Here is a 24,719-nt window from a genome sequence, read left to right as displayed (position 1 = left end):
ACCACACAAACCTGGTGATAAGGATTGTCCCTGGGACAGTGGGTTTCACGTACCTCACTTTTAATGAAGGAGACACAGTACCTATTGCTTACAAGTCGCACTTGTACACTTCGGCTGAAATGCGGTTTCCCACTGTGGAAAAGGTTTTAACAGCTGTGCAGATGGCGATTCTTAAAGAACGAGCTCTGTCACAGGGGAAACGCATGTTGGTTGTAACATCCTGTCCTCATTTGGAGGCAGTCACGAAAGCCAGTGTACCAAATTCAAAAGCTTTGCACCCTCGGTGGATTCAATGGGCTGCGTCCTTGACGTCCACGGATGCCACGTTTATTTTTGACACCTCATTACGGTCGCAGGAGTTCTTGCAGTATGAGTTCGTTCACCCTGCTCCTCTGGCCATGCGACCTTTGGAGGACTTCCATTGCATCATATACACTGATGGTTCGGCGCAGGTTGCGCATGGCTCTAAACACGCCTACGTTTCCGCATGCGCCATTGTGGTCGGTGCTATGTTGAATGATGAGTTCATCTCCAGGGAAGTGCACACGTTGCCACTGGGGGATTGCACCGCACAATTGGCAGAGCTGCGTGCTCTCTTACTAGCGTTGGAGTACGCTGATCCTAGTGTTACTACTCTTATTGTGAGTGATTCTTATTACTGTGTCCAGTCTTACAATGAAAACTTGTTCTTTTGGATTCAGAATGAATTTCGTGATTCCAAGGGTAGCACAATAAAACACAAGATGATCTGGGTTCGAGTGGCGGAACTTAAGGCTAAGTTGCCGCTCGTTTATGTGATTCATACTCTTGGCCACCAGCGTATTGGGGTTCACGCTGTTGGTAACTCGCTTGCTGATGAGGCGGCGAAATCAGCAGTATCTACATACTTGGTTGCAGCAGTTACTAGGTCCAAAACTAAGATTGATAGTGAAATCTTGGCGGCTGTTGCTGCCACTGAGAAGGGAGGTAAACATCCTACTGGATTCCCTTCGAAGTACACATACCACTTAAGTCCCGAAAAGGTTCCTTTTGTGAAAATTCCTGATGTTGGAGAACGTTTGATTCCCAACTCGGATCGCAGAGCTGACTTAATTACAGCGGCACATGAAGGTGTGGCGTCTGCGCATGCGGGCGTCTCGGCCACTGTAAGTCAATTACAACAACGTTTCTGGTGGCAGGGACTGTACAAACAGACGCGTGATTATGTCCTTCTTTGTGACATTTGTCAGCAGATTAAACCTTCAACTGCCACGCGTCCGCCACAGACACAGTTGTACATTTCTAAAAAACCACTAGGTTGTGTTTATTTGGATCACTGCGGTCCTTTTTCATCTGATACTGCGTATAAGTACATCTTAGTAGCAGTTGACTCATGCACACGCTTTGTGTGGGTATGGCCCCATCGCAGCGCTGATTCACGGACTGTCATTAGAGATTTGCGTGTCTTTGTAGGGATTTTTGCCTGTGGTACCTTCCATTCGGATCAGGGTCCGGCTTTCGCCTCTAAGGCGTATAAGGATGCCATGACTTCGTTGGGGGTCCAAGTCAAGTTTTCGTCTCCCTACAGACCTGAGGGTAACAGTGTAGTGGAGCGAATGAACCGTGATTTAAAGCAATCTTTGACAGCTCGAGTTATAGGCACTGGCAGAAACTGGCTGACCCACCTCAATGGCGTGCAGCGTGCGCTTAATAATCTCCCTAGAAGGTCTCTGGGTGGGCGGACCCCATACGAAATGCTCTTTGGCATCAAGATGTACGTCCCTGACCTTGACGGTCTAGACTGTGTGGTTCGTGCCACTTCCTTTGACGCAGATGAACATTGCAATGTTTTACAGAATCTACAAAAGACCAGAGACGGTCTTGCAAAGGAACATTTGCCCTCCACGTCGGATGTTGCATTGCAGATCCCGGTAGTCGGCTGGCTACCCCAAGTTGGAGAACTGGTTTGTGAGAAGATCGATAACAAAAAAGAATTTGGTCCGTCCTATCGAGCTCCGGTTCCAGTCCTTGGAGTGAAGGGCACAAGAACAGTCATTTTACCACCGCTTCCTGGTCGTAAGAAAAACAGGTTTATTTCACTTGACAATGTCAAGATACACAGAGTGGCCGATTCTTCTTAGTATGACACCAGCAGTTTCCTGTCCTTCCATTGTGAGAAATTCAGTTGTGCCCACTGCTTTTAATCATGAATCAGAAGTGGCCATTGAATTACCTGCGATTTCCAGTCCTTTATTGAGTACTTTGCCAGGTGCGGATCAAAATGAAATAGACTATACATATCCCACTGATTTGTCCATGCCTGACCTGCAAGCACGTTTAGCCACGGAATCCAGATTTTCATTTGACTCTGTTTCCCTTGCCTCGAAGAAACCCTCTCGTTTTGCAGTTTATGCTACCTTATTCAAAAAACATTTTTTGATTCCCCCTTGGACATATATCTGGCTGGTGTTTTTTTCTATATATCTTTTTATGTCAATTGGTTTTGTGTTTTATTTTTTCCGGTTGGTGAATGGACACTATGTTGAGGAAAGAACATGCATTCGCCATCTCAATGGAACTTTGGCCCCCCTTTCCTCATCGCATTCTGCACATAGACTGAGAAGAGACTTAACATTTGTTAACATCACTGCTTGGCCTGTCCTTGATGGGATCGTGTGGGATGCCGTTCGATTTCAAATTCATGGCCCTACGGAAGTTGTTAATGTCCCTAACGTGCTTAGAGTTAATATGGGGGATGTGGTGAAGCAAAACATACGTTCTGATGATTGGGATGTTCAGGCCGTAGAGTCTTTATTTTCTGATTTGAAATACTATGCTGCCTTTGATGCTGAAGATTTATATTTAGAATCTGCTAATTATGGTGATTTATTTTGCTTTCAACATTTTGGCAATCACTTCTTACATAAAACGACATCCAGAAGGAATACTGTGAATTATACACAATGGGAGCATTGTCCGGCTCCTATACAAGGCAGTTCAAGTACTTTTTTGAAAAAGTACACATATTTTACTGACTTCAATCAGTCTAATCCCGAGTCCTTTTATTTCAAAATGACACAGAAGCCTATGTCCAAGGTTAGACTTACCGATACAAAACTATTGTATTCGAAGTCCTTTCTTGATCAGCTGGCTATTGGCGGTTATGAAGTATGGAAGGAAATAATTGACCTAAAATCAGTTTGGGGTTCTAAGGACTGGCAGGTACAAGGCGCTGAGGCTTTGCACCGTGCATGTCTCATCCCTAATCAGATTTTGTTTTTGAATTCTACTATTTCACAAACGACATGCTTTGGATTGGCTACTGCTAAAAAACTAAATTTTCCTTCTATCCCCGAGTTAGAGGAATATTCAGGCTGGAGTAATCATACTCAATTTTCGATTAGAGAATTACAGACCCTGTTGCTGAATTCTTCTTTTAACATATCCAGTATAGACCCTAAAGGTTGGCTAGTGTGGCACAAGAGTGCTGATTCGTGCCAGCGCCGTTTTCTGGGTTTGTCTGACGGCTTTGCTCAGGTTAAACCAGATTCACGTTTTGAAACTGGGCATTCTGTCACAACTTACTCTGTGGGTAAATTATGTCAAACTTGGCTGAAGCATTCTAAATTATCTAAAGTTAATTTACATCTTGCAAAACTGAATGATGATGTAGATTTAAATGATTTCATAAAAGGCCCGGGTAGTGGTAGGTCGAAAAGATGGATATATGCTGTGTACAATAAAATATGTTGCCATAGGTCGCTATGAGCCTTTGGGTAGTGGTTTTTTCCATGAAGTATGGTCCCTTCCTTTCAGTTATAGATGTTTGAGGGACGGCCAAGAAGTTTATCTGAATGGGGAGGAATGTACAGAAACTCCAGATCATTCGTTAATGTGTAGACACATACAATTACACGGTTCTTGCAAACAGGACCGACCAAACTTGGCCTGTGTTTTAAAAGGCACTCCTGTACCAGCAATTACCCCGACTTTTACCTTGTTAGGGAATGGAAGTTATTTACTTTTGAATAATGAAGATTGTTGCGGGTTAATTAAAGGTGTAGCTTATATGGTAACAGTAAGTGAACGTGTCGTTTGCTGCAGAAATGTCCTGTACCCACCCACACATGAAAATAGGGAGGTTTCCATTTGGCCACGCATACCAACCTTGAAGGCAGAGTTCAACGGCATGACTAGACTGAGGGCTCTATTGTCCCAGAAAGAAGTGGCCTTGAGTTCGGCTCGGGAAACTTTCGTGCTTCACATAGCTAACACCCGGACCGAGGTTCAGGCCCTTTTAAATACTGATTTACCGTTGCATTTTGGCGAAATGATACATTCTATCTTGAACGCGTCCTCGACATCCCTAGTTTCTTTCATTCCATTTTCTCGAGTCTGTTTGGTGGATTCCCGGTTTTACTAGCACTAGCGGCAGGCGTCCTAATTGTTCTCTGCTTCCTTAAATATGGATGCCCCACATGTGGAAGAAGCGGCCCAGCCTCTGCTGCCGCTGTTTCCCAACCAAATGATTGAATATTTTGGCACACTGCCGCTTACGATTTTAAGCACGGCATATGGATTATCGTTTCGATTTTCCTACTTCACCTGTGTTTCACTGCCTGAGCTGTGATTTTGATTGGGCCATTGATTTGTGTCTCTGCGGGCCGGTTTCTCCTGGCGTCGATTTTAATCAGCTGATGAGTCCTATCACTACTCACGAGTTGGTTTGTTCTGACGAGAGGATTATGGCAATAGCAGCGGTGCATGGACTAATGGGTCCCTGGGATATATTCACGGCAGCGCAGGATTTCTTGGAACTGAGCTTTCTGGAGAACCCACCGAGTTGTCCTCTGATGGTAATAGAGGCTCCGATACTTGGGGAACACGTATGTTCTTTTCCACTTTTGAATTGTATGGCTGAACTGTTTTCTGATGAAGACGGTGATTTCATGCTGGAGGCTGTTGCTGCATATTTTGCTTATACGGTCTTGTCCTAAAAACTTTTCCATAATTTCTTTCCGGACATTTGACTTTCAGCTTGCATATTTTGCGATTTTTCGTACATTGATCAATTTCTCAGTCCTATTGACTTGAGCAAAATATTAAAAAATGTTTTACAGTACATTCATGGCTCACTGTTCTTGAACTCTGCTTTCATGAGGTTGCCCTTATCTTATCTTATCTTATCCGTCCTCGGATCATGGGGGGGTGTCATATAGCTACTGTATATCTTTATAATGTGTTAAGTTAGCATAGGCTCATTAAATGTTTAAACGCCATTTTTCCTTTTGCTGCTTCTGCACACGACACTTAATTGTTGATTTAGCTTTCAACCTAGTAGTTCGTTGTGGTTTACATGAGAATAATATGTTATTACTCTGATATCAGCTTTGCTTAATAAACTATGTCTGTACAGAGAGTGCTGAAGCTTCAGGAACAACACGATACAGAATTGTTATGAGGTCTGATCTTCGCGCCTTCATAGACATAACATAAGTGCAGCTTCTGCCAACTTTGGGCTTGAGGCGGGTTTTTATATTACTTTGCTTGAGGCACAAAAAGACACTTGATGCTGTTTGCATGCAGAGAGAGCTGGTGTATGCTGATGTGATCTCTTCATTCTAGGATCCTGAGGTATGGGCCCGCCCTAATACAACCCAAAGAGACCTTCTTAGCTATTAATATAATATGCGAGTTAGGGAGGGTGAGAAATAAGTGTGGTTAACCCTTATTGATTTACAGCATGGTAACATGCTGTCACCATTCGCTTTCTATGGACTAGTAACTATGCTTGTAGCTTTGTTGCTGATAATATGTTTACTTGTATTATCTAAGATACTGCGCCTGAGAAGATGGCATTAGTAAATAAACATTTCAAATGCTCACGAGTTCTTCTTTACTCCATGTTCTGGTTTGTAATGATTGTATAACGAAAGAGTGCTCATGTGTTCCACGTAACCTGAGGTTGGTGAGTTCATGTTCTGGTTTGTCTAAACATTGGGAGTTGGTTATGACCAATGAGACACTGTAGCTAGCTCGGTAAGGGGTTTGTTGGGTACTAAGGTGAGTTTTGGGTCACCCTAATTCGCTGAGGTTCCAATCCTCTGTGCACAGTTCTGTGGGAGAACAGAAACCCTGCTACAATAGCATTGCGTATGGGAGCTCAGGCTTTTGAAGTAGACGCCAGGTGGGCAAGAACTCACGGCGGGCGGCCTGGACAGACACAGTGAAGTCCGGAAGGATGACAGTTTGTTTCCCTGGTGGTGAATTGTCTTGCGCTCGCCTGCCAGTTGTAGAATAGTATCGCCGCCCCTGTAGTTTAAGAGCCTTGCGATGATCGGGCGCGCAGGGATACAGGGGGAGCGTGGTCCAAACAAGCGATGCACCCTCTCCACAATAAATACTTAGGACAGTGCCTCATCGAATAAGTCTCTGAGCAAGGCCTCCACATAGTCCTCATTGTATTAATTGCGGTGGATTCTGGAATACCAACGATCATGATGTTGTTGTATCGAGATCTCGCTTCGAGATCTTCAATTTTGGCTTTGATAAGATCTAGAACCTTGTCCATGTGGAGAAGTTGGTCTTTTAAGATAGCTTGTGCATCATCTGCGTCCTTAACACAGTTTTCCAGACAGTCAATTCTGGTCTGATGCTTATCCACGCATTGATTTACTTAATCCAGGCGACTAGTAAGCAAGTCTAGTTTAGTGTCTATGGTCTTCAGGCTGGTCCTTAATTATGTCGATCAGAAATTCTTATAGATAGACCTCCTGTGGGGCACCATCACGGGGCGCTCCAGGGACCTCTCGGACCGTGAGTCCTGCTCCACCTGCCGACTGGGGTGCTTACCCTCAAAGGAAGGTTTTGATTGGCAAGAATCCTGTTTGCCCCTGTTGGTGAACGACTGTTAGCAAACACAGAGCCATGGGGCCGCACTGACCCACCTGGTCAGCCATATGCCCCATACCAGTCAGGAGAGGGCATGCCCGAGCCTACACAGAAGAAAGTGGAGGCCGGAGCACAGTTCAGCAGTTTGATGAAAGGTAGACATCACAGAGCCCCACCACACACTGATCGATCGTCCTTCCTGAGGGACATAAGAAGGCTCTGGGTTCCGGACAGGGAACACACATTGAAGGAAGTTGCAGCGTCTGGGGCTCAGTTTGACTAATGGCAGATTGGTATATGCACCAGAATTCACCAGGGAGTACTGGCCAAAGCCTGTGCCAGTGAGTAATGGGAGAGGCACGTAGTGATAGACAGGTATGGCCTTTGCAGTGCTGGGAGTGATAGACAGGCATGGCTTTTGCAGTGCTGGGGAGGGGAGCCCCCCCCCGTCAACCAGTTTCAGTGGATGCCCTCACCCCCACCATGAACGGCGCAGTGTAGGAAAAATAGGGGGAGCTCACTCACTGCTGAGACTGCAGCAAAGCAAGTAGGGACTCTGAAACGCACTAGCGTCCTTATAGATATGTGCCCCTGTATCAGGGCCGATCCCTTCAAGCGACCAACCTGGTCTTCTCTCACAGGTATAGTGCTGGGAAGCAGCCGCTCCCGCACAAGCAGGGTATGTCTGCGCAGACTGCCTGATCTCCTCGTCATGCAGGCCCAGCTGAGTCCTGTAGTACTCTTAGCCCAATGTAGCATGCAGGGGCTAATAGTTGTATGGGGGGTGTTGAGCGATGTACTGGGTGTCCCCCCCGCTATCGCTGCATTCAGGGTGGAGCAGTGCCAATCACAGGCCCCTCCGGCAGGCGGCCCTGCTTCGCAGGCCAAAAGGATCAGGAGCAGGCCAAGGGCCGAGCAGTGGCACCAACACCTCGGCTGACGGCTGATTCTCCAAAAATTGCACCCATAGGTGTACCAAGGTGTCCAGAGGATGCCACAGCGAGGAGATAAATACATGTGCCCTCTGTGTGCCGTGGGACTTTAGGATTGTGTTGTCGGCAAGCAGAGCCCCTCTAGTGAGTGGTCATCTTGCTGTTCGGCTAGACTCCACACCCATCAGATGAACAAGTTACTTATCTTCGGTAACATCTTATCTGAAAAAGACTATCTATCCACATATTCTTTACTGACCCAAACACCTACCCCGCTCTGCAAATGGATTACAGAGTTAAGAATTAATCCCTATACGGACCAGAGAATTGCACACCAGTGGTCAGTGTTCCTTGTGGCTCCATTCTTCTGGTGTGGAAAGTTGCAAAAGCAACTGATGTCAGCACCCTGGGGTGGCACCTATATAGGCAGCACACACGTCACTTCTGACGTGGACGCCACGTGGAGCCGAATGATGCCACCTACCAGCATGCAGAGGTACTGCTTAGCAAGTTTCTGAATCCGGTCTGATGCTGGGGAATATTCTATGGTAAGAAATCTGCAGGTAGATAAGAGTCTCTGCCAGATAAGTAATTAATGAAGGTAAATAACTTGTTCAACAGCGTTCTCAGATTCGAAACTAAGGGCATTAACAATAAATATTTCTTAAAAATCACTCAAACAAACGTGATGTCAGCACTGATTTTCAAGTTTATTTCTGTACAATGCTAGTAAACAGTGTCCTTTTTGATAAAAAGAATTTAGAAATGTGGGCTACGTTACTAGCATATAATGCACTAACAACGTCACAGATACACTGAAACTGAAAGTTTAGAAAGTTCATTAGAGATTTGCTCTAGTAAAATCAGGAAGCAAAAAATAGTTCTGGATTCTGTACAGTTAGCAAATATTTGGTCACTGACGTTAAAAGCTAGGTGTTTCACAGTATCAAAAGTGCTCATTCAAATTCCATTATGTATGAAGAATCCTAAATATACAAATATATAAAATTACATTATTGGCACCAATGTAGAAGAGACATGTCTCGCATTTAAACGATCCTTCACTTGATTTCTTTCTAGGTCTAAAAGCCATAACCTTTAAATCAGAGACACTTTATTATTTAAAAAAAACACGATATGTCCTGAACAGCAGTGCTGCCAAAAATTAAATCAGTGCGAAAAAGTACCATCTTTTATTTTTGTAGTTTTAAACTGGCGATCTATTTTATAGCCCAATCATTACGTAGGACTGTGTACAGTACTGAAAAAGTGAAGCCCATGTTGTATGTTTTGTTTTACCACAATTAGAGTTCTTATATGACAAAAGATGATAAGGCCCCATCCAGAAGTTGTGCTTTGTAAACGCCAGAAAAAAAACTGTCAATTTTGCTGCTATGTGTATAAAAATGCGACCTGTATTTTCAAAACATTGTAAACAGTACTCAGTTTACATAATTTCTTCATTTTCTCAATAATAAATATAAATAAATTTACAAGTAGTAATACTGCCTAGCACAAAAATCCATAAAGCACAATACATTATAATTAGTCTAAGATTCTACCCACAGAGACAGGAAAGAGAAATTCTACAATCTATACACAGAAATAGATTTCAAGACACCTCAAATTTGTCAGGCCTTATACTTGTAGGTCTCTGATTCAAGTTTGCTTCAAGTGGCTCGACATGGTTTTGCGCTCATAAATAAATACACCTAATAATGTAAAAAAAATATGTCAGTGTTCCACATACAAGTTCTCCTCATCTCCAGGGCATTCGTGTTCTTTTCACTTGATCGTACCAGTCATTTGGCTCTTTCACGGCGAGAAATTCAGAATATCAAAATGGCACTTGACCGTAATTCTGAGTACAGAGGTGCAGCACAATAAAGTGATGACCACGAAGCCTCGGGCAATGATCAATTCCTTTCTCCAATGTGGAGAAGCATATCTCTGCGTAAAATTGTTTTGCACTAGGAAGCCAGCAAGCATCAATGTCTGATTTGTTCTCGTGACTGATATAATCCGGCAAAAATTTCGCAGTTTCAGTTGGCAACACGGGTGTAATAGGAGTCGTGGGCGTTTGTATATTTAACTTGAAACTAATGACAATGAGGCATTTTAACAAACTGTGCTCTCGATTGATTGGAATAGTAGAATAGTCAGCTGTCCACCCTGAGTGTGGTACTTTTCAAACTGTGCTCGCTTGCAGCCAAAAAAGGCCAGGACAACATCTCGATGCCCGTTCTGAGTAAAGGTGTTGTAGGCGGCCCCTACAACTGGTGCAACCTTTAGAGAAGGGCAATGGGCTTGTTGCCCTGTGCATTCAGGTACTGGGGCGATGACACCGCGTCCAGGGTGGTGTAGGTTGTGTAGAGGCCCGTGACCTGTAAGTCTGAAAAGGATTGTTCACTGCCACTTGACACAGGGGTGAGCCCTGTCGTCCCCAGGTCACAGTCAGAAAGGTGTAGAGGAGAGTTGCTGAAGGCACCGAGGCTATCGAGGTTAAAGCTGTCATCCTTCATTTCTTCCCAAATGTTTCCTAAAAAGATAAGCACAATTGATGTTATTGCTTTTCTTTGTATACAGTTTTACTGCTGTCAGGACACATTGACTTAAAAACTGCAAACTTGTTCTCCTAGACAGATGTTTAATCCTACACCTCTCTAAACTCCTCGCCACAATAAATTATGTTAATTCCTGAGCACTCTAAAAATATTTTGCTGTGCACAGCACTCGAGGCAAAGTCTGCCCTCTAAACACACCCAAAATAAAATACGGAATTACAAATAGCACAGCATGTGCAATTGTTTCCCTACTCTTTCTTGCTAGTTACAAACCAGAAGGCTGGTAATATCAACCCCACACCCCCTAAGAATTACATACAGAATAGTTGTGAATTCTCAACTGCAATTTGCTTTATCGGATGGCTTTGGGCAAGTGGTCCTTTACCGCCTATTTAGCAAAGGAAGAAAGCAACAAGCATTGGGATAGCCAATAGGTCTCGCCTTTAGGACCTTATAAGTGTTTTGCCAGACCTATTGACGTTGCCAATATGTTTGAGCTATGTTGTAGAGCAGTGTCCCGAGAGACGCATTACTGTTTCTTTCAGAACGTGTATTCCCTCCCCCTGCGCCTTCTACAGATAAAACCGATGTCTGCACAATCTAAACCTAACATTTTATTTTTAGGAAATGCAAATCTACCAATGGAAGAACTGGCTGTTATTGTCAACTGCAAAGCGAGTTTTCCAAATGAGAACCAGCCCGGGCTAACAATGAATAGAGTGCTTAGACGTGGACTATCCCCGCAGCCAGCACTGCACAACAAGGCTGCATATTACTTGAGTGTTTACGACACACACCCTTGCAGTCCACACAGAGAAATGTCCAAGAAAACAGACCTCACTCATAATTTCAACACCAGCTTACCCACTGAACCAACGTGTGTGACCCTGAGCAAATACCTTTATCCTGTTTGACTCATAAAAGACGAACGCTCAAAGAGTCCAGAGATGCGCTGAACTTTAATAAACCATTCATCTATACTGAACTTGTATTTCACCACGCAGCAGAAAAGTGCGCAAAGCGCAAATAAGCTCTTGGATATGGTTTATGTAAATACGAAGTATCTTCATACGGGACATACTACAAATATAACACAGTGTATAAGTGATGTAGCCCTAATCCCCTCTGCAAATCATAACACAATATGTCTGTGTGGTGAGGGTGGAAAATACATGAGAGATTTAAACACACCACAAATCCCTGCCCTCTTGTGGATAGACGGGTATTATTCCAAGCAGGTTGTGCGAGTGGGGAATGGAATCCTCAGCGGACCATGGACAGGTGTAGCAAAGAGGGTCCGGGCTGTAAGCTTTGACACTCCCCGCCTTTTTTGTACGGTGGCCGCACCGGGCTTCCATGGCAACGGACAGCCACAAAGAAAGGTTCGGAGGAGAGACTGGCGCAGGTAGCCGAATATAAGAGAGCGCGAGGGACACAATAGAGAAGAAGGGGAAGCAAATTCCGAAAAGAGTGAGACACGAGCAGGGAAAGAGACTGAGAAAAGAGAAAGACGTAGTGGATGGAACGAGTTCGAAAAGGGACATGAGATACGGGTGGGAGAACATAAGGAGACTGATCAATGAAGGAACAGGGAGTGGAACGTAAGACGCCCACAACAGAGGCCTTAGGGTAGAGAGTGGTCAAGATGGAGACCATCAAGAGAGAGGGTGAGGCGAAATGGTCATACTGGGTAGTGGGCAGCAAGAGAGAGACAGGCAGAAGAGGTCTGGCCGAGTAGGGAGAAGCTGACTAGCGGGTTTGAGATTTGAGAGAAGAGAAAGGCTCTGAAGGGGGCTGGTCAGAGATGGCAACAGGTTAGAGACGTACTGAGAAGCACAGACCGCAGGAGATTTTGAGGGGAGATGTTGGCTTACTAAGGACTGATATATAGGAGAGACCGAGAGTTGAGGGAGGTCGAGTAGGCAGAGGAAGAGCGAAGAGGGACATGGAGCGAAGAGCTTACTGGCAGGAAAGTTGCAGAGAGTTTAGAGAAGGGACAGAAGAGAGACTTGTGGAGTGGGGTAAAACTGGAAAGAAAGTTGCAGAGAGGTTATTAGGAAAGAGGCACGGTTATTCGACTCAGACCGGCAGCAGATGCTGGTAAGAGAAAAACAAGCAATGAAGGTCGATTGTTGCATTTTAAATGTGCGTGTGGGTAGTTCATACAGCTGCAGAGTTTCTCACCTTGTAAAACTTTTGGGGAGATTTACGGTTTACTTGCCAGATGAGCAGAAAACATGCAGTGCTTTTGGATATCCTCTTGTGGATGGTTGACAGTCAGAGTATAACTTCTTTATGTAGGACATCGACATCAAGAAACAACTATTACATGCTATTAGTTTTCATCCTGAGCACCAGAAATGGAATGTCCACTCAGCGAGCTATTGGGCAGTTCTGAAGTGCAGCCATTTGTGTGTCCGCCAGAAAACGCAGTGCCTGGTCGAAACAATGAGCGTACAGTAGAAACAAATGACTCAGCTATGGGAGAAATTGTACATTTCTAGTACAAGGAATCAGTGTGATGATAGCTCACAGATTCACTGATAGAACCATCTCATCTGGGACCTGAGATTCAGAAGGACGCTCATGTGGGGGCCCCTGGTTGCATGACTAGATGCAGACATTATGTGTAACGCAGAAAGCCTGCGCACCGAGAAGACAAGCTGCTCACCTTTGGGTCCAGGTAAAATGGCCTGTGTCGAGCAGATGTCTGGTGAGGGGTGGCTGTCAGAGCCCAGAGCAGTAGCGGGGCTTTGCAGAACAAAAAGCAGCAGCAATGCAAGGCACGCCTTCCGCCGCTGTGCGTTCACCGTGTCCATCCTGGCAGCCCTGGGAGAAGTAGATGAATGCTACTACCCGCTTTGAAAAAGTTTGCTTACTGAGGCTGAAGCGTGAAGTCGGGGCTGCTGGAACTCCTGTGGGATGGAGGCAGCATGGGTCCCGTCAATTAATGAGGTGTTTACTCCAGCCAGAGTCAGGCCTGCTCAGTGTCCAAGTGTTTGGGAGAAAGTGACATGTGTTTACTGCATCTTATCTCGGAATGGGAAGCGGGCTGAAAGGCAGGTGCATGAAACGGGACAGGCTGCGAAGGGTAGAGCAGCCAGCCGCTGCAGAGAGCCCCACGCACCATCAGGGGAGCAAAGCCAGCTCCAGCAGGCAGGCCTATCACTGGAAGCCGCACAGAGGCTGGCATGGAAAGTAAGGCCCTTATCAAACAATCCTCGAAGTTAATGAAGGATAAAAAATAAAAACTAGCAACCAGAGAGCGTCTTCACTTCCGAGTCAGTGTCACACCCGCAAGTGCTACCTTGCCGGCGATCAGCTTGCTATAACGCGCATGTGCGCGCGCTCTTGTGCGCGTTCTAGCAAGCTGATCGCCGGCAAAGTAGCATTTCTCAGAGCCCTACTAAATGTCTCGACCGAGACCAGCGCATGCGCTGGATCAGGCCGAGACCTAATCAGCCAGGTTTTGAGCTCAACATAACCTCCGGTGTGGTTAAGTGAACAAAAGAGCTTTTAATCCCTCTTAACCTGGCCTTTTGTGTCACAATATAAAAGACATGAATGACGGTGCATCCCTATGGATATAGGGAATGTCCACTAGGTAACAGGTTTATGGTCCTTTGTGTAAAAGGTTTCTTCAGGTTTATCAATAAAGTTTAGTGTGAACACATTCCTTGGTTTTCAAAATGCGTTTTTATTTTAACTGTTGCATCACAGTTACGTTGAGAACATCCTTACAATTCCTTGGTATATCTTAAGCCCAAAGTGTATTGTATATAACTTGACAATTCTTTAAATATCCCAATGCATTTCGGCAAAGAATGCCTTCGTCAAAGGGTTCTCTGAAAGCAATGAAATGGTGTGATCAAGAACTGTTTATAAACATGAAGAAGTCGCTAAGGTTGTGGGTTCTTTAACATCCAGAGTGATTGTGCTTAATAAAAAATATATTAGTAACGATGGTAGTGAAACGTTGGTTGTGAATGAATTGGGCGTGAAAAAACGGTAGTGCTGTCTTTGTGAGGTTAGGTGTTTGTTAATATAAATATAAAGGTGAATGGACCTAAAATTCGCAGGATCAAATGCTATAATTCCTATATCCATAAGGATGCACCGTCATTCATGTTTAATTACACTCACTTTCAGAGAGTGATCCCTGGAGCACGGCTCAATTTCACAACTAGATTCTTAACGTGGTAGTGCGCTCTACTTATTATTTTGACAATATAAAAGACACCTACCACCCATTCATGGAGCAGGCCCATATTAACCAATTTTATCAGTAAGTGATTCATCACCTCACCTGCTTTGTGCTTTAAACTAGGGACACAGATTTTACACATGTCCCATCGCACGAAAAAATACGAGCCCTGACAAAATACAGCTTTTAACACCTGTCTTAGGAACCATCTCTATTGCCTCATTTTGGGTTTTTGCTTATGATGTTTTCACAAATGTGTTAGGTAGTCTGAAGTATGTCAAATATGTCGTATTTAAATAAATTGACATTTCAGGAAATAATGAACCATCTAGATCAGTTTTTACATATCCCGTCCTCATTAGCTCACAAATAAACAGTGACAATGCTAGGGCTCCATTCTGAAAATCAGATCCAGCAGATAATGCTGTTGATCCCAGTTCAATCATGAAAGCAACAAGTTATTTGGAGGGTAGTTGAATCTGTCTAATGTGGATTGGAAGTGAATAAGCATTGGTACCCAACGTAGTAAGCACCTCCATCTGAATTTACTTCCACAACTGGATCTCGTAGATCAAGAGTTATGAATCGGTGAGGCAGGGTTACCTTGTAGTGCAAAGTCCATAATGCTCGGGTCCAGAGCATCCACCTCTGTGTTCATGTCTGTTGTCACGTTCATGAAATCTACAGCTGCTTTGTTGATTACTTGCTGGTGAAGAGGACTATGGTTGATATCGTGAATGGTGTGAAGCGGCGGCGTCTGTGCGGGGGCCGGAGAGGCTGAAGTCATGCGGGACTGAGTCTGGATCTGGTGATGGAGAGGTATAGACTGTAAAGACAATGTCATGACTGCATGAGGCTGTAGCTGGGGAAGAGGAAGCCTGCCGTGGTTTGAAGCCATGTGTGTCATTGTTGAGCCATCACCATCATGATGTTTCTTAGCCGGCCTGCAATGTTCTGGTCTGTCGGTGATCAGTCTGTCCAATTCGTCTGTAAAAAAAATAACATAAAAATTAAACTCTACAAGAGGGATCGATAATGCGGCCAGGTGGTCCTTAGCAACCCGCGTTAGCTAGTTAGACATTGTTGAGAACATGCTAACACCTTTTTTTAATAGTGCTTAATTGGTTATGATTTATAATGCATGGATCAGCCCCCAGACCATTTTTCTGAACTACAGTGTCACTCGCCCCCTGCACAAGTTAGTTTGAACGGTTGGTTTTAGTTCATTTTTGTTACCAAACAGAAGGCATTTCCACAATCCCTTTCAGAGCTGGGTTGACTATTCTTGAAAATGTTACAATTTCATAGGGCTCAAATAGTGCGATGCACTGACACGACTTTTACTGAAAGTATTGGGGATACTGAGTATTACTATTACACTGTATAACATGTTATTAATGGGTCTACAGATATATGATATGATTGGGGGGCATCCCCCAATGCTTTGCTAAAACAGTACTTTGAAATATGTTGTGTGCAATGCTGGTAACCTGTCTGTTTCCTTGTCAATACAAGAAATGCCAATAAAAATATGTTTGGAAAAAGAAAACAATACGATGGATTGAACAGAACAGAATTGTTTTATGGGCAAACGTGGCATGCATCAATCACACCTAGCTGGCAAGGCAAAGATTCTAAGGGCCAGCTCACAAAACATAAATACCCAATTCAGAAATCTAGGTATCATGCGGCTCCTTCCACAATTTGTGTAGGTTATGAAGTTTTATAGGATTCACAGACATAATGTGTATCAATCTCAAATTGCAGAATTCTCCAACTGCATTATTCTTATTTCTGAACAATGCCTGAAGGCAGTCAATCTGTAGGGGTTTTACAGAAATGTGCAATTGTTGATAGCATTTTTAATTTTCAGGTTCAATTCTTCTTTTTATACCAAGTTGGAAAATATTTTTCTAGGTTGAAACTGCTATGGACGTTTTTTGGTGCTTTTCAGGCTGAATTTGCACACTTAATCCTGCACAGCAGACTGTCCGCAAATACAAATTTAATTGACAACTGTTCATTCACAATTTTCATCAACAAATTGAGGGCCATATTATCAAAAAAGGGCGATACATTATCGCCACTTTTATCAGCAGGAAACTGCAGCTAAAGCGGCGATAATGGGCTTGATAATATGCCCTTGTGAATTCTCATAGAAGCCCAGGTTAACACCAGAACCTGGGCTTTTACGGGAATTCACAAGGGCATATTATCAAGCCCATTATCTTCGCTTTAGCGGCAGTTTCCTGCCCTTTCTTTATGATATGGCCCTTAGTTACTGGTTGGGGGAGGGTGATACCCTACTCAAGCAGGAACCACAATATCGGTCAGGGTGAAACACAAACAAATCCCAAATGAACATATGCTTAATCCTCTGGTAGCTTTGCCTAAAGCAGTCAGGCTTAATTTAGGGGGAATGTGAAAAGGATGTATGCAGCCTTTAAAAAATGAATGAAGTGAAAACACATCACAAGAAAAGTTCTTCACCAATTTAGAAAAACTGAGTAAAACTATTAGATACCAAAATGATAATAGTCCAATCAGTAGAAACTGAGATATGCAATTTTAAAGATTTATGTGGAAACAGTGCCTAGAAGCACAAAGCACTAAATGTGGTTATCTGGTCACACTGGACCAGGACACAGTCAAAAGTTCAGACCAACTGTAATGGAGCGCAGGCCAGATAGAGGGACCAAATTAGGTCCACTGAACATCAGTACCTTGAATCCTAGTTGTGGAGCATTGCAATATTCCACGCCAAGGATGTGGTTCTGAGAGGCTGCGATGCAAGATCTTGCAACAAATGGGTTGCAGTGCGAAGTCCCGCATCCAAAGTGCGTCGCACACCGACTGGTTCCGAAGAAGTTGTGGGACTTGCGATGCGGAGCCCTGCATCATTGTCGAGGACGCCATCAACGAGAGGCTTACATTGCAAACGCCTCTGTCAAGGATGCATCGCGCAGCAGCAGTTCTAAGGAGACTTAGGGTAGCGATTCAAAGTCCTGGGCCAGGAATGCGTAGCATAGCGATAATTCCGAAGCATTGCGCTGCATCCATTCTGCCCACATAACCACCACTGGGCTGACAGAGCACCGGTGCTGGGTTCAAATTTTTTGGAGCCTGTTCTGTCCATGAGGCTCTGATGAGGAGGCAAACCAACCTGCCCTTGGAGTCACTTTGGTGGCCTTGCATTCATGATGCAGGTCCAATCCTTGGGCAGCAGAGCAACAGAGTGGCAGTCCTTCTTGCAGAGCAAGACAGCAGTCCTTCTGAGTCTTTCAAAGGTCCAGAGGTGAAGTGAAGAGTTGTATCCGAGGCGCTCGTATTTATACATGGTGTCATCTTTGAGACAGGAGCAGGTTCTGGAGGTTTCCACCTCCGGAGGGGTTTGGAATTCCCTGCCTCCCTTCCCTAGCCCAAGCTTGTCTGGGGTCACAAAAACAGTGTCAAACACTTTTTGAGTCTGCTCAGGCAGAGCCTTTGTGATTTGCAAGTGTGGTAGATGGCAGCTCCTTGCCCTCATCAAGTCCAAGATGGCTCATCCTGCCAACACGATGGCCCTTTGTTTTACTGTCTGGGAGCAGTACACGAAGACAAACTGCCATCTACACCTAGTCATGGACTCAGGTTACATGCTGCAGACAATAAGGACAAGAAAACATCTACTTTCTAAAAGTGGCATGTTCAGAATTGTGACTTAAAATCCAACTTTACCATTAAAGAGGGCTTTAAATTGACAGTGACCAGAGTGAATATGATGCATTAAAGTACACACTGAGACTAGTTGATGGGGTCACCTTGAGCGGATTCCATGGCTGCATAGGTAGGGTCAATTCTGGACTTGGTGTATGCACTATTGCTTTATTTGTACAGCTTGTCGGCTTGGAGTGGTGGGGGATCAGTTGTGGGACATGTTGTTGCACATGATGATATGCACAGACTGTAATATTCAATGTTTATGAAAAATGCAAAATAACATGTTTTTTTTAAAAAGGCCTTTAAATTACAATTATTTAGACACCAAACTCGAAATTACTACCTGCTTCCAATTTAAAGTTATCACTTATTAAATGTAATATGTTAACTCAATGTTATCCTATGGTAAAGTCATGCCTTGCAGTAGTGAAAAACGAATGTAAGAGTTTTTCACTACCAGGACATGTAAAACTTAAAAATACATGTCCACTTTTTAAATACACTATACCCTACCCTGTGGGCTGTTTAGGGCCTGCCCCATGAGTGACATATGAATTAACAAGGAAGGCTAGGCATGACATACCGTTTTATTTTGCAAGGTTGAAATGGCAGCTCAAAACTGCACAGTCCGGCTGCAATGACAGGCCTGAGACATGTTTAAAGGCTACTTAAGTGGGAGGCACAATAAGTGCTGCTGGCCCACTAGTAACATTTAATTGATGGGCCCTGGGTACATGTAGTACCCCTTTACTAGGGTCTTACAAGTAAATTAAATGTACCAATTTGGTGTAGGTCAATTTTACCCTGTGTAGAGGAGACAGCACACACACTTTATCAGTGGTAAAGTGCACAGAATCCTAAGGCCAACAAAAACAAGATCAGCAAAGACAAGGAGGAGTAAGCCAAACGGTTTGGAGGAAGACCACCCTAAGGCTGACAGGTCTAACATACACAAATTGTGTGAACCGGGATCTGCCATTTTTGGCCAAAATGGAGCGTTGTGCTCACCTAAGTGGAACAAAAAGCATTGTGAATTGGGATCACAGCTTCAATGTTATTTGCTAATACACTTAGTAATGTGCAGAGGGCTCGGCAGACTTTAATCTCCCAGAACCAAGTATTAATTTGGAAATGTCTTTGATTTAACCACATATATTTAGAACAGATAGGGGCATATTATCAAGCAGCCGCGATAATTATCACTGGCCGCGCTTAGCGTGTAATTTTTTATTGCCAGGTACCGCTGGCAATTATCGTCATGCTAGCGCTGTATTAACAATGCATAGCGCAATGGTGATAATTATTCCAGGGATAGCGGTGTTTTCCATTGAACATCGCTGGTTTTACAGCGATGTTCCATGGAAAATGGCGATAACCATGTTAATCCGACCCTGTGGTCGTATCAGCATAATCCACCCCAATGGTAAGTATATGTAAGTCAGCAATTTAGCAGACGTCAGTTTTTTCGCCAAAAACTAACATCTGCTAAAATGCGCGAGCCTCCTTGTAAATATTACATACAATGTTTCGTAAGCGGATACAGAGGAAAAATTGAGATGGTAAAGCATGCCACAAGGTTTTCATAATTTTTTTAAAAGGGGCACCATACAGTGAAGTCACTCCAATAGGCTTTTCAAGTACCTTCCTCTAAGACAGGGACTGATTGACACTTTGTTTTTCCTAGGTATTGGCGTACCCGAGATTCTATGTGATTGACCTTCTGAAGCATGTTACAATGATCATTGTTTGCAGGTTCAAGTAGTAGCAACAAGCTGGAAAGTCCAAAATTACAATCTGCTTCAGTAAAGAGAGCTATAACACACTAAGGTTTCAAAAAGAGCTACCACAGGATGTGTGCTCAAATCATTGTTTTCTGAAGAGAAGAATCTTTCTTTCACTCTGGCAGTTACCTTTGCACATATTTGGAATACTTGTCTGTGGACCTTCATTTTACAAAAAGGGCACCAGGCAGTGAAGTCAATCCAACAGGATTCCCAGTCAACCTTCCCCTAAAACAGGAATCTATTGACACTTTTTTTTGCCTCTGTATCGTTTTATCCGATATTGTATGTGATTGATTGTCTGAAGCATGTCACAATGATTACTATTTGCTCGGCTCAAGTTGCTGCAAGAAGAGCTGTAAAGATTGCAATCTGCTTCAGGTTACACTGCTAAAACTCATTTAGGTTTCAAAAAGAGTTAGCACAGGATGTTTTCTGAAGAGAAGGATCTTTCTTTTACTTTTGTGCATGTTTGAAATACTTGCCTGTGGACTTTCTGCCTTCTCAATTTGAAATCATCTGCCTTTTTCATTTAAGAGAAGCCACCTATGTCAATTTTGCCTTGCTCTGCATAGTTAAATGCCTATATCTACACACGATTCCAAAGATCTAACATGTTCAATAATGATTCTCAATTCTTACTTTCTGAAGCTACAGCATGCTTAAAAGAGAAGCAGCAACTTCAGATGCAAATAGCTGACCTTTTAAAGATTCACAAATATTCCTCCTTACTACCATTCTGTGTTCTGGTAAGTCAGGGACACATGGATCTTCTCGGTGGCTCAAAAATGCCAAGCAATCCACCATTTTCACATTTGAAGTAGCAACATCTTCCAGGTCTAGATGCTTATACACACCACACACAGATTACTACAATGTGACCATAGATTATTCCGAAAGAAAGTGTCAACATAACTTGGAAGTAAGCTCTTACAGTAATATTTCAGTTCTGAAATGCTTATTGAAGATGTGCAATGGAAAAAGGCTTAAGCAAAGCTAGGCTGAGTGGCCTGCTGTAACTTGCTGCCTTTAGCTACATCCAATGAGAATTAATAGTGTTGGAGCAGTTTATTTTTACCTAAAAATGTCCTGCCCAAAAAAAACTGTGTTCGGGCTAGGTTTTATGTTAAACATCTTCTTTCATTAATCACGTTTCTTAAGGTTGTGTATGGAGCAAAATACAATTAATGAACTATTGAACTCCCAGAATTTTGACATGATTATCTGCTTTACCTCACAAACATGAAAATCTATCATGAACTTACCTGGATTAGCCATACTCCTGCGAATTGCTGGTAAATCCTTTCGCTTCCATTTCTGCATTTCTTCTTCCATTTTATCAATTTTTGCAGGGTTGAGAGCCCAAAGGCAACCTTTTCTGGAGGATCCACTCATCTTATTCTCCACTTTCTCAAAGCATTTATTCAAGGAGAGGTTGTGTCTGACAGAATTTTTCCAACCATCAGGTGCTGTCTGAATAAGACAAGTAGAAACATGTTAAAATATCTTCTACATACATTAACATAATCAACCTTAATTTAGAACAAAGAACTCCGGTGCATATCATCAAGCCGCTGCGATAAAATTATCGCCGCTTTAGCGTCCGTATCCACGCGAAAAGCAGCCATAAGTGAATCCTTGCCTTAGTGCCCTTTCCCTCAACGCCCAGCTTTGCATCTCTAATGAGATGCAAAGTGGGCGTTCCGCCCAAAAATAACGTGAGAAATGTCGCTAACCGACATTTCTCCTATTAACAATCCTCCCGCTAACTTGCATGGCGAGAAGAAAAGTAGCGCTAACGTCGCTTATCGCTACTTTTCTTACGCCTGCTTTCAATCTGACTTAGCCGTTATATCCAATGGAAGGTGGATACAATGGCTAAGTCCACCCTGTACTATCAGCAAGGTATCGCCAGTTGTTGTGCGATTATTGCTGGATTGCCAGGGATAATCGCACATTTTGTAGCTATCGCCGGTATTTTAATCGCTTTTGAGATAAGCGTCGCTGATAGCGCGCTATCTCAGCAATAAAATTCAGCGATAGCCATTATCCTAGCGCTAAGTGCACTTAGTGATAATTGTCGCCGGTTGTTGCTGATATGCCCCTCCATTCTAAGTTTTCTTTGAAGTCTAGTGTGATTTATTTGAAAGTTCTCTTTGATGTCTTGTGTCATTTATTTTAATGATCCAGTTACATTTGACATTTAAACAAAAACAAACTACCCTTACATTTGACATTTAAACAAAAAACAAACTACCCCTATGTACTCTTTTGTGTTCCTTTTTCTTTTTCCTTCCCCTTTCCTGCTGCCCTTCAGTCTTTTCCTTTGCTTTAAGCGTGTTGGCTCCTTGCTTCTTCTTTTCCTTGCTTTTTCTTTTCCTCCATTTGCTTATTGTTAATAATCCAGTACTACCTCCGCATCTTATCCTATAACCCTGAGTGTACTTACCTCTTTACCATGTGTTTAGTTATGATGGATCATATCACTGCTGGTTACACTAAGCATCAAACTGTGGCAAACTTCCTACAGACATGTCCACTAAATAGAGTAATTAATTACAGTGACATAAATATTGGACTATTTTAGGATAGGATGAAGGTTATGTGAGCTGAAAAACATGTGTCACACCCTTCTATGTACTCGTTGATATTTGCACAACTTCATCAATGCTCAATTATTGAGGTAATCTAATACAAGAAATTGATGAAATCCATTAAAGCTTTGTAGAGTGTTTATCAATGAGATTATCTAGGTTGTCAACTCCATGTTATTAAAATCACTTTGGTAAAATTCTTAGGGTACATTGGTATATCTTTATCTGTTTGCTTAATTTTTAAAGCAACATCAGTGCTTACCTTGAAGTATGGGAAGTGTTCTTTCATGAAACTATAAATCTCACTCACTGGAAGGCTTCCAGATTTGCTGTTCTTCAAGGCCATTGCAATTAGACAGCTGTAATAAAATAGTGCGATATCAGGGCCAATTCTTCATCTTCACATTAATGACTCAAATTGGAAAATATATACAGATCTGAAGCCACACTGTCCCCCAGAACTGCCAGCTCATTAATTGTTCTAGATTTAAATGCCCACATATATTCTAAGAAGGGTACAAAAATGTGATGGATAGGACACTTGAATTAATTTCAGTCACTGGTAAATAATTGGGCTGCATCCCAGTCCATCGTTTTTTCACCCAAAATGCCACCTCACATTTGATCCAACCATTTGGAAATCAGTCTATCCAATAGGAGCAGTCCAGCCTGAACTGCCAAGCCAGGTCCTCTCTGCAGTGGAACACAAGAAACCCAAGACCTGTTTCTTCCTGATTGGGGCTCGTCAGTCGGGTGCAGCCTGGTTCCACTAGCAAAGTGAGATCTGGGCAAGCCCGTCGCACTTAAGGAGTCGCACTGAAGTATACAAAAAAGAGATGGGTAACATGATTGAATCAATCTCAGCCACTGGAAATTACTTGGGTACGCATGGTAGTCCATTGTCCAAAACGATGGACTGGAATCTGGCCCAGAATGAATGCCTATGGCTGAGATTAATTCAAGCATTCCATCCATCGCCTTGTTGTTGTTGCAGCACATATAGTCTATGAAATGACATACATATGGAACTCAGAACGAGGGATTCTAAGAACAGATTTTCTCATGTTGTAAGGATCTGGAGAGCATTGCTGGTGAGATTTAACTTTGGCCAAAAGGCTCCAATTAATTTGTTTACACATTCACAATTTTCCACAGCCGAAGCCACCTCATTTAATATTGCATCTTTAATAGCCCTATGGATTTGTGTATGCATTGCCCCTGAACACTCTAGTGACTAGTATTGCTTAGATCATTTCAATATGGTTATGCGCATCAGACATTAAATTATCAGTATGTCTACAAAACACTGATATCTTTGGTGTGAAAGCAAGTCAATACATGGCAGGTGTTTATTGTACAGAACAATCTATTTCTAGGGCTCTGCTGACCTTTCTGAGTTTATAGCACATTATGAAATTCAGACCTTGAGAATTTGAGAATAGTCAGATTTAAAAGATGAAAAGAATAAGATTTGTTCAGACCCCTGATAACTGTTATGTTGAAGTGCTGAGGCCACTAAATAGAATTAAAAATGTATTTAAAAACAACAGTTTGTTTTTGTGTGAAACGGAAAAGGGGATGATAACCTATAGATTGCATTTCCTTGTTGATGGCAACGAAGATTAGAACGCTCTACCAAATTTACTTTTGTCTATAATCCAATCATTGCAAGTGGAAGGTTCAACTTTGAATGTGTTTTCCAAAAATATCAGCACATCAGACATTAAAAAATGAACTGGTGGTATTTTTCCAAATCAAACTTTAGTCGTTTTAAGCTATATGTATTTGTTTTGTGCTATGGACGGTTTGAAGCAGTTATACTATACTATAGGGTCAACCTGAAGGCATTTATAATATTTAACAACTTTAGAGCTATGTTATGTAGACAAGATGCATACAACCCTCCCATACTATGCGGAAAGATAAAGTGGCTGATTGTCTAAAAATGAGCTTTCACAGTATCACAAATGTTTATCACACTGAAGGTAGAATTGCAGAAGTGAATGGTTTAAAATGCCTCTCTTACATTGAGATGTAACCTGGAATTAAATTAAATACCCTTTTGTTGAATTGAG

The 24,719-nt window shown here is 42.9% G+C and overlaps 1 protein-coding gene across 4 annotated transcripts in view; it reads right to left on the bottom strand.

Moving 5' to 3' along the window:
- Positions 1–8,493: 8,493 nt before the first annotated feature.
- Positions 8,494–24,719, bottom strand: part of FOXN4 (forkhead box N4) — a 79,720-nt gene continuing 63,494 nt past the window's right edge. For all 4 annotated transcript variants that reach the window (XM_078667372.1, XM_078667371.1, XM_078667373.1 and 1 more), the window contains 4 exons: positions 22,907–23,003; positions 21,316–21,523; positions 15,174–15,557; positions 8,494–10,341 (listed from right to left, as the gene is read on the bottom strand). In XM_078667372.1, the coding sequence (XP_078523498.1) occupies positions 10,091–10,341; positions 15,174–15,557; positions 21,316–21,523; positions 22,907–23,003 (940 nt within the window). In that variant the 3' untranslated portion in view covers positions 8,494–10,090. The remainder of the gene's footprint in view (positions 10,342–15,173; positions 15,558–21,315; positions 21,524–22,906; positions 23,004–24,719) is intronic.

The sequence above is a fragment of the Lissotriton helveticus genome, chromosome 11 (genome assembly GCF_964261635.1).
Source record: "Lissotriton helveticus chromosome 11, aLisHel1.1, whole genome shotgun sequence".
Taxonomy (NCBI): domain Eukaryota; kingdom Metazoa; phylum Chordata; class Amphibia; order Caudata; family Salamandridae; genus Lissotriton; species Lissotriton helveticus.
Note: the sequence above shows the minus strand (reverse complement) of the source record. Positions and strands in the feature narration are given on the sequence as shown.